General features: G+C 42.6%; 1 protein-coding gene and 1 pseudogene across 1 annotated transcript; both read right to left on the bottom strand.

The window, feature by feature from the left end:
• Positions 1-204: 204 nt before the first annotated feature.
• Positions 205-6,846, bottom strand: LOC120019959 (annotated as a pseudogene).
• A 2,770-nt stretch (positions 6,847-9,616) lies between these two features.
• LOC120020744 (angiopoietin-related protein 3-like) lies at positions 9,617-13,536 on the bottom strand. Its single transcript, XM_038964483.1, has 7 exons — positions 12,924-13,536; positions 12,478-12,582; positions 11,798-11,921; positions 11,510-11,623; positions 11,177-11,272; positions 10,784-11,056; positions 9,617-10,577 (listed from the first exon to the last, which is right to left on the bottom strand). The coding sequence occupies exons 1-7, from the start codon at positions 13,437-13,439 to the stop codon at positions 10,360-10,362; spliced, it is 1,446 nt and encodes a 481-aa protein (XP_038820411.1). The 5' UTR covers positions 13,440-13,536; the 3' UTR covers positions 9,617-10,359.
• Between the last annotated feature and the right edge of the window lie 1,727 nt (positions 13,537-15,263).

Genomic DNA, 15,263 nt, shown 5'->3' on the forward strand with positions numbered 1-15,263 from the left:
GGGGTTTGGCCGGGGTAGGCCGTCATTGTAAATAAGAATTTGTTCTTAACTGACTTGCCTAGTTATATAAAGGTTATGGTTTAAAAAAATGTTACCAAACGTAACATATCATACTAATTTGAGTGTCCTGGCTTTAAATTTACTATGTTACATCTAGACCAGGCTGCCGTATTTCAAAATGTGCAGTAAAATGGGTGCAAACCTGGACGCTCAGAAGAATACTGCTGATTGAGATGCTGGGGTTCCACTCGCTGTCCAAGCAGGGGATACATGGGCTTCCTGTGTCCTTGTCCACTTCAATCACAACAGACATGTACAGGTGGAAATTAAACACGTTTCCTTTTTATGACACTTTCATGGCAATATCTATTGCCAGCAACTCACCATTGGGGTGGAAAGGGATGGCGTTGAATTGGACAGTTGGAGGGACAGAGTTGTAAGCCTCAGTGAAATTCAATGTCAGCAGCAAAACAGCACCTTATGGAACGGAAAGATTTGAAAATTAAAATGGCTTCCCCCCCAGAATGTACCTTTGGTAGTTCAGACACCAAGCCCTAAATGTAGACCGCATGTAATCATCATCAGTAGCTGATCATCGTCATCGATATTATTTTGTGAACGCTGAACACTTCATGCCCATATCACACCTTCCCACAACGTGTCTTTCAGTCCTTCCACTTTAGCCTCCCATTCAAGCAGGCTGTGACTTACTGGCTTGGCCTCCACTCCCTTGTCATTAAAGAAATAAGAAATAAAATAACTTTTAGTGTTTCACTGGTTATTTGAAGGTGACATGATTACACGCTTGTTTCCTGTGAGAGACTTTTTGTTGTTGATGAGCACACAGAATAACCTAAAATCTTAAGATATATATGATGGATATATAAAACATACTTGTAAATAAAGTTCTAAAAACTCACTTTTAGATTCGCTGTCTGCAGTTTGAGGTATTGTTTTCGCAGCAAGTGAGCGTGGGTGTGCATCATTGGATTTCACGCGGTCCTTCACAATTTGACAACTGTATGTGCGAATCATTCATAGAACAAACGCAAGCTCTCATAGTCTGAAATGATAAAATATTACACTGGCGCAACGCATAGACATATTGTTTTTCAAGAGAACAATGGAGCAAGGTGATGTAATGTTTGGAAGCTGTTGTCAAGCAACATGTCGGTCAATTTGGTGGGAAGAACAGCTTTGTATGGAGCCAATTTCACTCGCTTCTAGTGTCGCTATAACAAGCCCCGTCTTAAAGGGGGCAATCTGCGATTGCTACATCCATGTTTTGACTTTTAAATGAGTGATATACAGCCATTGATTCTTGAAGAATATAACTTATTAATGGCTCATGGCATTAGTTCAACTGTCTAACCCCATCAGAATCCAAAACATAACCTTGTTTTACTTCATTGTTTATAGACATCGTAATTGTAAACTAACTGTATAGCTTCACATATAACTTCAACTATTATTTTGATCTTATGGATGGTCAGACCTTGCATCTGTAGCTCTGTCTATGAATTTGAGAGTGGTTCTCCATCTCCATCTCTAAGCCATTTACCTAAAAAAAAAGTTGTTGCGTTGGCGCATCGTTGTTGTTTTAACTGCAGGTTGCCTTTTAAATCACATTATAATGAACACAGAATTTATACGTTTTCCTGTTTGGGATGCATTTTTCACTTGTTTCATTTTGATTATATAATTATTTAGGCTACCCATTTATGAAAGACTCTCTATTCTTTATACCTTGTGGGATTTGACTAATGACAACAACTAAATAAGAAGTTGATCACGTTTTATTTTTGGTACAGTTCACTCTTGCTCAATGTGAACCTGTGGTGAGTGTTTTGAGTTGGGGTAATCGGAAAAGTACAAAATCGCACAAAGATGCTTTTGATAGAGGGTAAAAGGGCCATCTAAGTGAAGGTAGGATTGGGGATAGACAGTGTCGTTTGAGTATTTTATTAGGAGGTGGCAGGGGAGTTGTAAGGGACAATCACGTGTGCGGCCTGTCCTCTCATGAAGCTGTGAGACCTTCAGGGCTATGGTAACCAGGGTAACCAGCATCACCTGGCACACATACACACGGACATAGGTTATACACTAGTATGTAGCTATATGCTCATGTTCTATGATGATAGTCTCAGAAACACCACAGTTTGGTCAGTGAGATCTAATCTCTGAATCATCCTTTGTCTGATGTGGATCTTGGAAGATCTTGTTGGGGTCTGTCTCGTAGCTGTCAATGTAGACCTGAACTGTTTCCCCCATACTCCCTGTTCCACTGAGCCTGTAGATGACCCGCGAGCCGTCTGTGAATATTATCCTCAAGCCCTGCAGATAGGGAAAGGGAAAGGGGGATACCTAGTCAGTTGTCCAACTGAATATATTCAACTGCAATGTGTCTTCCGCATTTAACCCAATACAGAGACAAGATTAGCCAGTTAATAAAGTACATTTTAAAAAGTATTGGAGACTCCTACAGTAGCTACAGAAGATGTCATTCTTATATCCTATAAGTCCAAAGTGACTTATAGCATGTCCAGTTCTGTGAGCACGCCAAAACAGCCACCCCCATTCCCCAGCTGGTGCCTGTCTACGGGGTCAGTGTGTTCAAAGTGGTCGGCCCTCTCCACCTGATAGAGCTTCTCGCCCACTGCGAACCTCTGGCCTACGAAGGCCTTCTCCAACATCGTCAGCTCCTCCATCATCTGAACGGCTGCATCCAGGTCGACTTCCTCACAGTCATACCTGCCCAAGACAGCACAGCAGAAGATAAAACCACGAGCTTTGGCTGCATTACTTGTGTGCCTCGTTGTTTCTGCAGCCCAACTCCTTTTGTAATTTGTTCAAGCAGGAACAGGCTATTGGCTGCAAGGCATTTTTCTTTCCAGGCATAGTGTCTCTTTGACTTCATTTTCAGCTTGTTATACAACTCAAGGTTTCACTCAGACTTCAGCACTAGCCTGCCTTACTACAACTCCCTGGCCCTGAGAAAGTCTTGTGGGGATTCAGAAATAAGTTCTGCAATTATATGATTTGACCACCAGAGGTCACCAGAGATTCACACTCACCTGGTGAAGACTTTCCTGCCAAACTTCTGCCAGTGGTCCTTCGTGATGTCATCCACATTCTACTTCCTCGCTGCCAGGATGGACAGCCATGCCAGCACGGCCCAAAGTCCATCTTTCTGACAGATGGTCAGCATCTGACATGATAGAAACAGTGTAGGTTTGCTTGAGGTTCTTGCTGTGTTAGCCACCTCTTCTGGTAACTAGTTCCGGACATTTGGACCTACTGATGAGCTACCTGTGCCGAAACTCTCTTCTCCATTTGCCTGCATCCATCAGGTTGCCAAAGAACTTCCACCCCGTGGGGGTCTCGTAGAGTTCAATCTTTATCGCTCTGGCTACACTACGAGATGGGGATATAGTCTTTTCGTTTTTTTTGGGTGATCTTACATGATTACGGTTTATGATCATTCTGTACATTTAAACCTTACAGTGTCCACTAGTTTGTTATTTATTGAGACGGGATGAGATGCAGTAATGGTCAATGGCTCATTTTCTCATTGGATAATGCCAGGCCGAGGTGTTAGTTGCCCAGTGCAGGGCTGGTGGGCATGCTGCGTGCGTAGCCTCTCACCCCTGTGTGCTGGACGTAAGGGGATGCTGAAAACATTGGCAGCGATGGCAGCCACCGAGTCTGATGGGTTGACGAAAAAGCCATGCTTACCCAGGATCATGTTACGGTCCTGGAAAACCAGACAGGGGTTAGAGGTCAGGCAACAAGAGAGAGAGGGGTTAGCAGCATCTGAATACAATTCAAAGCATCCAACCCCAAACCTTAAAGTTGTGATTGAAGTCTTCAGACAGTCTGAGATGCGTAAAGAAATTAACTGATGATTATTGTACCTTGATGGGTACTATTTTAGTAATAGTCTTGGATGAAATATAACTAAGATAAATAAATATAGATTATCATTAGATTTGCAGTTGTGTCAGCTTAGCCTGCTGTAAATCTCATTGCCTGTTTAAGCACTTTGATATTTTATTTTTTCTATATAATGACAAATTCACAAATTAAAGATGATTACTTGCAATGGTGATTATTATTAAAAGGACCGTTAAATTATTGGTTGATTGAACACGCACCCCGTCACCATCAAAGGCAGCTTCAAAATGGTGCTGGCCACCTCTCATGGCCTCAGCCAGGTCAGCTGTATAGGTGAGGTTGGGATCAGGGTGCTGACCCCCAAAGGGTTGCAGGGGGACATACTTAATGGCAGATTTAGCAGGGGAGCCCAGCTCCTCACACAGTATCCTCTTCACATTGGTACCTACCTCTGATGATTAAACAGAGGTACACATGGAGTCTTGTCCTGTGCTATCCCTGGTGTTCAGTGGGGAGCAGATATCCTAGTGGTTAAGAATGTTGGGCTAGTAACCAAAAGGTCGCTAGTTCACATCCCTGAGCCGACCAGGTGAAAAGCTGTCAATGTGCCCTTGAGAAAAGCGCTTAACTCTAATTGCTTTGGATAAGCGCGTCTGCTAAATGGTGTAAATGTTATCACAGGGGAGGTGATATGGTTCTAGGAACAGCTTGAGTTTAGAATTTTTTTTGTAGCTTGATTTTTCCATAGCAGACAGTTTGTGTAACCCCCTCCTCCCCTCTCTCCTGAGAGACTGGATCATGTAACAGACAGTTTGTGTAACCCCCTCCTCCCCTCTCTCCTGAGAGACTGGACCATGTAACAGACAGTTTGTGTAACCCCCTCCTCCCCTCTCTCCTGAGAGACTGGACATTGTAACAGACAGTTTGTGTAACCCCCTCCTCTCCTCTCTCCTGAGAGACTGGATCATGTAACAGACAGTTTGTGTAACCCCCTCCTCCCCTCTCTCCTGAGAGACTGGATCATGTAACAGACAGTTTGTGTAACCCCCTCCTCCCCTCTCTCCTGAGAGACTGGATCATGTAACAGACAGTTTGTGTAACCCCCTCCTCCCCTCTCTCCTGAGAGACTGGATCATGTAACAGACAGTTTGTGTAACCCCCTCCTTCCCTCTCTCCTGAGAGACTGGATCATGTAACAGACAGTTTGTGTAACCCCCTCCTCCCCTCTCTCCTGAGAGACTGGATCATGTAACAGACAGTTTGTGTAACCCCCTCCTCCCCTCTCTCCTGAGAGACTGGATCATGTAACAGACAGTTTGTGTAACCCCCTCCTCCCCTCTCTCCTGAGAGACTGGACATTGTAACAGACAGTTGGAAACAACAGCTGAACTCTCAACTAGGCTGCTGCTCTCACAAATCCTGCTCCGCTCATCTTTACGGTGGCACTGTGTGACATTAGATTCAACCTAAGATGGATATCAACATCTGCACGTATAGAGACGGTATAACTATATGTTCTGTACATCGGAATAGAGCAGCCTTCTTCTTACCTCCTAATGTTGCATAGCCAGACGAGTGGCTCTCTAAATATTACATATACTCCAACTACACGTTGTAGCTGGAAGGTCTGGCACGCTAGATTCCTAACCTCCATGCATGGCGTTCTAGACGGATCTTGATGTGGTTCTCCCCAGACAACAGCTTCTTCAGTGCAGCAAAGTCAAAGATGTTCCTCAGCATGTTGGCATAAGACTCCGCCGAGTCCACTATCTCCACTGTGAGAAGACAAAGATCCTCAGAAATCCAAGAAGGGAAACAGTTCAAAGAATAAACACAGAGGCAATGTTCTGTGGCCAGATTCAATCAAACCAGAACCTATGCTGTTTAAAAAGTCACATTGATCTTACACTGCAAACTAGGGAATGTTTTTATTCGTTTTTCTATAGTGCAAGTTTTATTGAATTCTAGCCTAAGTATGTAAGTGAGTTTTTTTCTATTGCCTACTCTAAAACTGCCAACAAGGAATTCAGTTTATTTCCTTCTATTCAAACATCAGGTACCTGTTTATTTCTCCAGAACTCTTGTCAGGTTATGAGTGATGTGTTTGTGCTCACCTGTGAAGGGTTTAAACTTGTTCTCCAGGTCAAACATCTGTTTGCCCGGGGTAGCCAAGTCTACCCGGAGTTCTGGGCAGATGGCGTACTCCTCTATGTATCTACTGATCAGGGATATTTTGTTAGTGACTGCCTCCTGGGCTGGGCTTAGGTTGGTTCAAACAAAAAAGCAAGACTTCAGGTCTTGTGTTACACAAGGGCACTCATTTGTGTTGATCTTAATTGTGCTGCTCTAGTCTATTCAATTGTGCTTCTGAAGTCACCAATTATTGATATAGAATGACATTGTATCAAAAATGTCAAATATCTGCATCAAATATCTGCATGATACTTGTGGGAAATGTCTCTATCTTATCTTGTAATGCTCTTGGCTAACAACCTTTCCTACTGTTCCCTATTCTCTGCTTACAGTACCTGCATTAGCAGTGTTGAACTTGATGCCACAGTCTCCATTGGATCCCCCGGGGGTTGTGACTGGCAGTGAGGATGATACCGCCGATGGCCTTGTACTTCCTGATCACACAGGAAACCGCCGGCGTGGACATGATCCCGTGATGACCAATTACGAGCTGACCAACCTGCCAAGATGACACAGGTCTTTCAGGTTAGTATCTCTGTTGTGGTCGCCTATTTTAGCTATTGAAAAAAGCCACTATAGCTTGGAGTTATACACATTTTATGACTTAATGTGTATGGTATAGATTGTATTTTATTTAATATTCACTTCTGGATTTTAACATGATAAATCCATAGGCTATGGTTGCTGGTGGTTATACTTAGCCAACCGAAGTATACTACAGTCATTGTGGTAGAAACACATGAAATATACTACAGTCATTGTGGTAGAGACACATGAAATATACTACAGTCATTGTGGTAGAAACACATGAAATATACTACAGTCACATGAAATATACTACAGTCATTGTGGTAGAAACACATGAAATATACTACAGTCATTGTGGTAGAAACACATGAAATATACAACAGTCATTGTGGTAGAAACACATTAAATATACTACAGTCATTGTGGTAGAAACACATGAAATATACTACAGTCATTGTGGTAGAAACACATTAAATATACTACAGTCCCATGAAATATACTACAGTCACTGTGGTAGAAACACATGAAATATACTACAGTCACATGAAATATACTACAGTCACTGTGGTAGAAACACATGAAATATACTACAGTCACTGTGGTAGAAACACATGAAATATACTACAGTCACTGTGGTAGAAACACATGAAATATACTACAGTCACATGAAATATACTACAGTCATTGTGGAAGAAACACATGAAATATACTACAGTCACATGAAATATACTACAGTCACATGAAATATACTACAGTCACTGTGGTAGAAACACATGAAATATACTACAGTCACATGAAATATACTACAGTCATTGTGGAAGAAACACATGAAATATACTACAGTCACATGAAATATACTACAGTCATTGTGGTAGAAACACATGAAATATACTACAGTCACATGAAATATACTACAGTTATTGTGGTAGAAACACATGAAATATACTACAGTCACTGTGGTAAAAACACATGAAATATACTACAGTCATTGTGGTAGAAACACATGAAATATACTACAGTCACATGAAATATACTACAGTCACTGTGGTAGAAACACATGAAATATACTACAGTCATTGTGGTAGAAACACATGAAATATACTACAGTCATTGTGGTAGAAACACATGAAATATACTACAGTCACTGTGGTAGAAACACATGAAATATACTACAGTCACATGAAATATACTACAGTCACTGTGGTAGAAACACATGAAATATACTACAGTCACATGAAATATACTACAGTCATTGTGGTAGAAACACATGAAATATACTACAGTCACATTAAATATACTACATTCACTGTGGTAGAAACACATGAAATATACTACAGTCACATGAAATATACTACAGTCACTGTGGTAGAAACACATGAAATATACTACAGTCACATGAAATATACTACAGTCACATGAAATATACTACAGGGTTAACGGGAGGGAAAAGTCTTAGCCACGCCCAGTATTTCACGGGCTGGTAGGGGGAAGCTATGGGTCCAAAAATAACCAGGGAGACTAGTATGTGTGCAGAGGCAGATGGTAACTGAAGACGCTCCTTAGTTCACACATGTGCAGGGGGATCACTGTCAGGGCTGTTGTCTCCAGTAAGAGAGACCCTAAGCACTGATTCAGGGTCAGTGTTGATTTGTGATGGTAATACCAAAGACAGTACAGTATGAAGTTCGGCAGAAACTGCTTCTCTAATAGAAATCCCCGATCACGCTTGTATGTGATGTCATGGTCACGTTGGCTAAACTCATGCACAGAAACACGTAGTCAGGTCTAACGGTCGTCTCGGGCCGACGTGCGCATGTGCAAGTCGTTAAATGAAAGGCGATGAAGTTCGATATAACATTTTTAAGAATACGAAAATGAAAACGTGTGTGTTTGTCACTTTCATAAGGTTGGAGTAATATGTTTAGCTACTTAAAACATTGGCGCAAATCTAGGTTATGCCTTTAGAGTTTGAGAAAATTAACAACGAACAAAGAATATTTCACTTCTCATTGACTTCTCAAAACCCAAACCCCCGGTCTGGTCTGCCGAGTCTGCTTTCCAAGTGTTCCTGTAAGTCTCGCAGTGTTGCTTCTCTGGGTTTAGAAGCTGGTAATACTATCGCAGACCAGTGTGAAGGGTCAACTTCTTCTCAGAGAGTAGAATACAATACTGCCTCCTGGGGCTAATGTGGTCTGTTTTGAGAGGCTTGTGCATAATTCCCAAACGTTAAGAACGTCGTGACCTACCTTAAAGCCTTTCAACGTTTCGTGTGACCTTCCAGTTAGACAAAACACTATTTCTAGCCACAGCTCAGTTGAAAGCTGCTTTGATGTCCAAGTGCACTTTTTTGGGTGAAAAACGACTAGTGCTGTAGTGCACTACTGTTACATCATGGACACTCATTATGTCCACTCATTATGTCCACTCATTATGTCCACTCATTATGTCCACTCATTAGCCTGATTTTAAAAAATAAAATAAAATTGTAGGTCTGATTGCATCAGAGGTCAGTGAGATATGTGATGTTTTTCAGGTCAAGGCTGAACAGAGGAAAACCAAAAGGTTCCTGTCAGACACTCACCATGTTGTCGTACCCTCACTAAAGGCCATCTCTCAGTTTACGTAAAGGAACCAACTTGTTCTAGCCTGGGTACCAGTCTGTTTAGCTAACATCCCACTCCTTGTACTCATGTCATTATGAAACATGACACAAAGTCAGACTGGTGCCCAGGCTTAACTTATTCTGCCGATCATGATACTCCCATCCCTCCCATAGCCTCTGATAAGTCCATTCAAGAACATTTTATTGAGTAGTAATAATACTGTAATACTTTTATATTTACAGGTATAGCTATTAACAGCTACAGATAGACATTTGAATGACAATGTTTTTGGAACATGGCTGTAAGAGCTGGCTAGAAATCAAATGATTTGTTCATTTGGACAGTCATGTTACCGACTGTTGTAGTCTTTCGAGGATAATTATTCAGAACCACACCAGTAGTCATAAATATGCTTTATTTATTAAAAATACAGTATTTACAGTACATATGTGCTGAGAGTCAATGTGACTCAGTAAGTGGTGATAACTGCTGTTATTCAGGTGGATGCCTGTGTGCTGTCCATCCAGCTCCTCACCACTTCATACCTGGTTGTATTCAGACTTACAGTCAAATCTGCACGCTCAACTCAAATTTTCACATAAAAGAATGATGTACGTTTTGCATATTTATGAGGTTTGTGCTCAGATCTCAGGTACGAGTACCATCCGCCATACAGTCTGAAATACAGTCTGAATTACAGTCTGAAATACAGTCTGTAATACAGTCTGTAATACAGTCTGAAATACAGTCTGAAATACAGTCTGAAATACAGTTACATAGAGGATTCCTCAAATGCATGTAATAGTAACCAGGATGTTGTCGAACAATTTCACCCCGAAATTAGAACGTTAAACTGAGTATAAAAATGTTAGACAATTAATTTGGTTCCTTGTGTCCCAAAGCCTTTAATGCTGAAGAGGAGAAGTGAATCCCTTTCAGACTAGCTATAAGGCAAACTGTGGATTAGAGACACAGATTCAGAGTCCTATTCAATCAGCTTGGTCCGACTGCAGTCGACAGAAGAGACTCACTAAACTGACCTCCTAAATCTCCTTAAGGCCTTGTTGTCAGAGACTTATTACATATTTTCGCCAAAGGTTGGTCAATGTCTTGTTTCTATCCAGAGGTAAATGTCTGGTGTTCATTCTGAGCTGAAATTGCCTGTCTCTGAGGAGGTTGAAGCGAAGGTAGCGGCAGGGGTGGAGCGAATGGAGATCTGGGTGGATCGGAGGCAGTAGGAGGACCCTCGGGTTGGCTTCCAGTGGATTCCCCTCCTACGCTCTGACCGTCCCTTGGGTTTCACGTGGATATATTTCCCGTTCAGATTGGTGTCTCCGCAAGCGTTGAACCACCAGCCGCCTGCAAAAACCCATCGGATTAGTTAAACTGGATGCTGGTGTGAAAAAAAGCAATCTCCATTCAATCTAATGTTCCATTAAATCGTATGCTTCATAAATTAGATGAAATTAAACAATTTCATTCAAACAAACCCTGTACTTGAGCCCTACAATAAACCATGCATCCATAAAATCCCATAACATCCTCCCCACTCCCCACCACTTTACCTGTGTAGGTATAGGCACAGTGGGAGTCTTCAAGTTTGTCATTGTCCTGGTCCTTGGTGGAGAACATCATACCGGTGTGGTTGCTCATTGCGTCGGGCAGATTTCCGGACACCTGTGAGAGGTGGATTCTATAGTGGGCCTCGGGTCCATCCAGAGAGAAGTTGTACTCAATGAAGCGTTTGCCCTTTTTCCAGTCCTCCAGTTGGATGTTCAGGAAAGTGTCACCTTGACTAGCGAGGGAGTGGATCTTCCTCAGGCCCAGCCAGAACTCTCCTGTGACACAGACAAATCAATAAGGCTCAGTGCTGAAGTTGTACACACATACATGAGGTGACTGGTCTGGTGCACTGGTCATGGGAAGTACACATTACACCTCACAACTTCATCACTCACCTTGAAAGTCTCCAAATCCGTTTTCATACTTCTCCCAATTCTGATGGAAATTCATCGACCCATCCTTCCTTCTCTGGATGACCGTAGCCCCTCCATCTGCAGAAAGGAAAGAAGAAACGCTTAACTTCAAATCAATAAATATACATTAGTACACAAGGTTTCAGCTAATACTAATGGCTGGAATGTGGAAAATGGAATGGTATCAAAAACATGGTTTTCACGTGTTTGATACTAGTCCATTCCCTCCATTCCACTCCATTCCAGCCATTATTAAGAGCCGTCCTCCCCTCAGCAGACTTCAATGGGAGCATTGGCTCTACTCGTCTGTCTTACCTTCACCCATGTCACAGTAGACCATGAAGGGCTCAGATTGGTTGGGCTTGATGGCGTACACTCCACTGGCTCTCTCGCCCTTGTTGAATAGCTCACTGCAGTCTGATGAGAGATCTGTGACACAACCATATTTTACAGTCTATCAGCAGCACCTTGCTGAAACCCCGTTTGTTCCTCAAACATTGTGTTTTAGTGTGGACCGTGTGTTTTGTAGGGACCCTGAAAGAGTAGCGGCTAATGGGAATAGAAATAAAAACAAATGATCATGACCCTTTTAAGCCACCTTACCCGTCATGTCCAAACTGCCATTGGTGGAGGTGTTGGTCAAATACCCAGCGAGGGTGGGCGGGACAGACTGGAAGTTGTCCGATGGTTTCTCAATGGTCTCTTGCATGAAAGGGTTGTAGGTGAGCTGAACATGAGAAGGAATAGTGTTGTTACGGCACAAGCAGTCATTTCTGTCGCTCTGCACAATAGTCGTTTTGATAGGTTTGAAACGTACACACAAATAATCATGGTAGATGAGGTGAATAATCACTGGTTAGTGTTTTTAGTCATAAATCTTGTTCTGGAGGCAGCTCTGCAGAGTGGTCACTAACTGGCACATTCACAAAGTCATAAAATCTGATTTTAAACCTACCTCTAACCTCAAAAAAAAAAAGTACACTATAATTACACTATAAACGCTACAATTTTAACTTTGCAGCTGGCTCATCTAGCAGAAATCGCTCGGTTCTGCCTCCAGGACAAGATTCATGACAAAAAACGTCAACCTGCTGAATAATCATAGTAGATGAGGTGAGTTTCACCCATATAATGTAAAGCTCTTTGAGCATCTGGTGATTTATAAATCCAAATAAGTATCTTTACTATAATGGATTGAACATAGAAATATAGTCATTTGCCTGCTGTCATGGTTGTAAGACTGTAAGACTCAAGCTACATGTTGTACAAATAACAACCGTCACCTCCAGAGTTTTCATCCTGCTCCTCTGGTGGTCGAGCTGGTCGCTCTGCTCTCTCACAGCCTTCAGCAGCTCACTGATGCTCCTCTCCTGGGTGTGGATCACATCCTGTGAGACACATGAGGGGACAGGGATGGGTCATTTCTCCAGACAGGACTATTTATCCTTATAGGGTTCAACAGTTCTATCTGGTACTACAGTGGTGTTAGGGAGTAGGCTAATCCCTAGAACCAAAAGTGACTTTGGTCAATGTATCTTCTTGAGGTTGGTTGAAGTGACTGAAAACCTTGTAAAATTTCCCCATAAACCTTACCTTGTCCTTGGTATCTTACCACACCAGTATTCTACATGGATATTGCAGTGAGTATTGGGAGAATATTAAATCAGCTTTAACACTATGTTCAACTCATTTCCCCCCCATGGGTTAAGGTCAGGTTGGGATGGCTCACCTTCAGTGAGTTGATCTCAGCCAGCTGCTCGGCGGGGACCAGGCCCTGAGACAGGCCGCTCAGTTTCACCTCCAGCCCTCCCACCTTGCTCCGAAGCTGGCTACGCTCCTGCAGGATGCTCTCCACCTTGGAATTGATCTCCAGCGACAGGTTCCGTATCTCCTCGTTGTTGGCCTTGAGCACCACTGTGGTTTTCTTCAGCTCCTCCTCTTCCCCCTTGATCTCGCTGGCCAGCACGGAGAGCTGGTTGAAGGAGCTGTCGAAGATGTTGAGTTTCTGGAAGATGTCGTTTATCTGGCTCTTGGTCTTATGGACGAAGTCCCTGAGGCTGTGGCCGAGCTGGAGGAGACCGTTGGCCAGGAGGCGCACGTCATCCAGAGCGGCGAAGCGGGAGCGAGTTTCGACGGCGGGAACCTGAGGGAGAGGAGAGTCTTTGGACATGGACTCCTCCTTGGCGCAGAGGACCAGGGGCCAAGAAGCCACAAGAACGAACAGAAAGGTTAGCGTTAGCTTCATTATGTTGTTTGTTTCTGTCTTGAGACCTTCAAGGTGTTGGTAGTGAGCTGGCCCTTGAGTCCTCTCTTCCCTTGAAAAGACACCACAGGACACAGAGCTAGTAAACTATATAGGCTGCCTGGGATGAGGTTGATTATTAACTTACTGGTCTCAACTGATTTTACCTCTACAAATATGGATGCAGCGTTCACGAGTCCAATTTACAAAGAGCTTAACTCTTTCATGAGTAGACTTTGTTTGAAATGACTGGAGTCTGACTATTATTTCAGTGTTCTATTCTGAAATTCAAAAGAAAAGAACTGAGTGGGCAGCTGTGTGTGATGCATTCAATCGGAATGTTCAGTTCAAAACACTGGTGTGCCAGTCTGGTACAAGAATCCACCATCGATGCCAATTCCAAAATTGCCACATCCGTGTGCCAGTCGGGGAATCGTCATGGAAGACCAAATAACATGTTCTTGTTGGTTCTCAGAAAGCATCTTAAGTCTCAAGTCCAAATATATTTAGACTTTAAACAGGGCACGCAATTATCAACAACCACGGTGTATAATTATTATATCTGATTGGAGTTTCTTTATTTTGAAATAGACATTCATAACATTTACATTGGGAGAGTTGCAGGAAATTAAGCTACTGAAATGCAGTACGGTGATTCTAAAGCCTTGTTCAAATTGGCAGTTTGAAGTGACACATTGTTTTGGGGGGGTTAAATATCGGATTCGAATCTGTTCTTTTTCCTGCAGTCTGAACAGCCAAAAAGCACATGGAATAAGATATTTCAAGCCTCATTTCAAACCACCTCTGATTCCTGGCCATGCGACTTGTGTCTGAACGGTCAAATCTGATTTATTTTCCCTCAAGTGGTTTTTAGACTGTTATTTAGCATATCTTGTTGCTTGCTAGCTACGCTGTTGACAGTTTTGACAAGCACACGTGGTAGCTAACTAACTTGTTAATTGTTTACAAACAAATTAGGGAATTTGCTAGAAAGCAAAACTAGCTACCTAGCTAGCTAGTTGACTTCTGTGGCTAGCCAAAAAGGACTTGTTTTGAAAGTTGGATCATCGTCCAATGGCAGCGAGCTTTACACCCCTCCAGCCGACGTTTGGCATTGCACATGGTGATCTTAGGCTTGTATGCGGCTGCTCAGCCATGGAAACCCATTTCGTAAAGCTCCAGACAAACAGTTATTGTGCTGACTTTGTTTCCAGAGGTAGTTTGGAACTCGGTAGTGAGAATTGCAACCGAGGAGACAATTGTTATGCCCTACACGCTTCAGGAATTGCCGGTCCCATTCTGTGAGCTTGTGTGGCCTACCACTTTGCGGCTGAGCCGTTGTTGCTCCTAGACAACACCACTTCAGAATAACAGCACTTATAGTTGACCGGGGCAGCTCTAGCAGGGCAGACATTTGACGAACTGACTTGTTGGAAAAGTGGCATCCTATGATGGTGCCACGTTGAAAATCACTGAGCTCTTCAGTAAGACCATTCTCTTACTAATGTTTGTCTATGGAGATTGCATGGCGGTGTGCTCGATTTTATACACCTGTCAGCAACGGGTGTTGCTGAAATAATTTGAAGGGATGTCTACATACTTTTGTATATTTAGTGTATTTGCAAGCAATAATGGTGCATTTGGAAAGTGACTTTTTCCACATGTGTTACATTACAGCCTTATTCTACTCATCAATTTACACATAATACCCCATAATGACAAAGAAAAAACAGAAATATTACATTTACATTAGTATTCAGACCCTTTACTCAGTACTTTGTTGAATCACCTTTGGCAGTGATTACAGCCTCGAGTCTTCTTGGGTAT

Source organism: Salvelinus namaycush, chromosome 25, assembly GCF_016432855.1.
Source record: "Salvelinus namaycush isolate Seneca chromosome 25, SaNama_1.0, whole genome shotgun sequence".
Lineage (NCBI taxonomy): Eukaryota > Metazoa > Chordata > Actinopteri > Salmoniformes > Salmonidae > Salvelinus > Salvelinus namaycush.

Bases quoted from the DNA above. Each gene is read 5' to 3' on its own strand.
- LOC120020744 (XM_038964483.1), bottom strand. From the start codon at position 13,439: ATGAAGCTAACGCTAACCTTTCTGTTCGTTCTTGTGGCTTCTTGGCCC. The intron at 12,583-12,923 runs GTGAGCCATCCC...TGTGTCTCACAG, and splicing joins CTGAGATCAACTCACTGAAG to GATGTGATCCACACCCAGGA. The intron at 11,273-11,509 runs GTAAGACAGACG...TCCTTTCTGCAG, and splicing joins CTACTGTGACATGGGTGAAG to ATGGAGGGGCTACGGTCATC.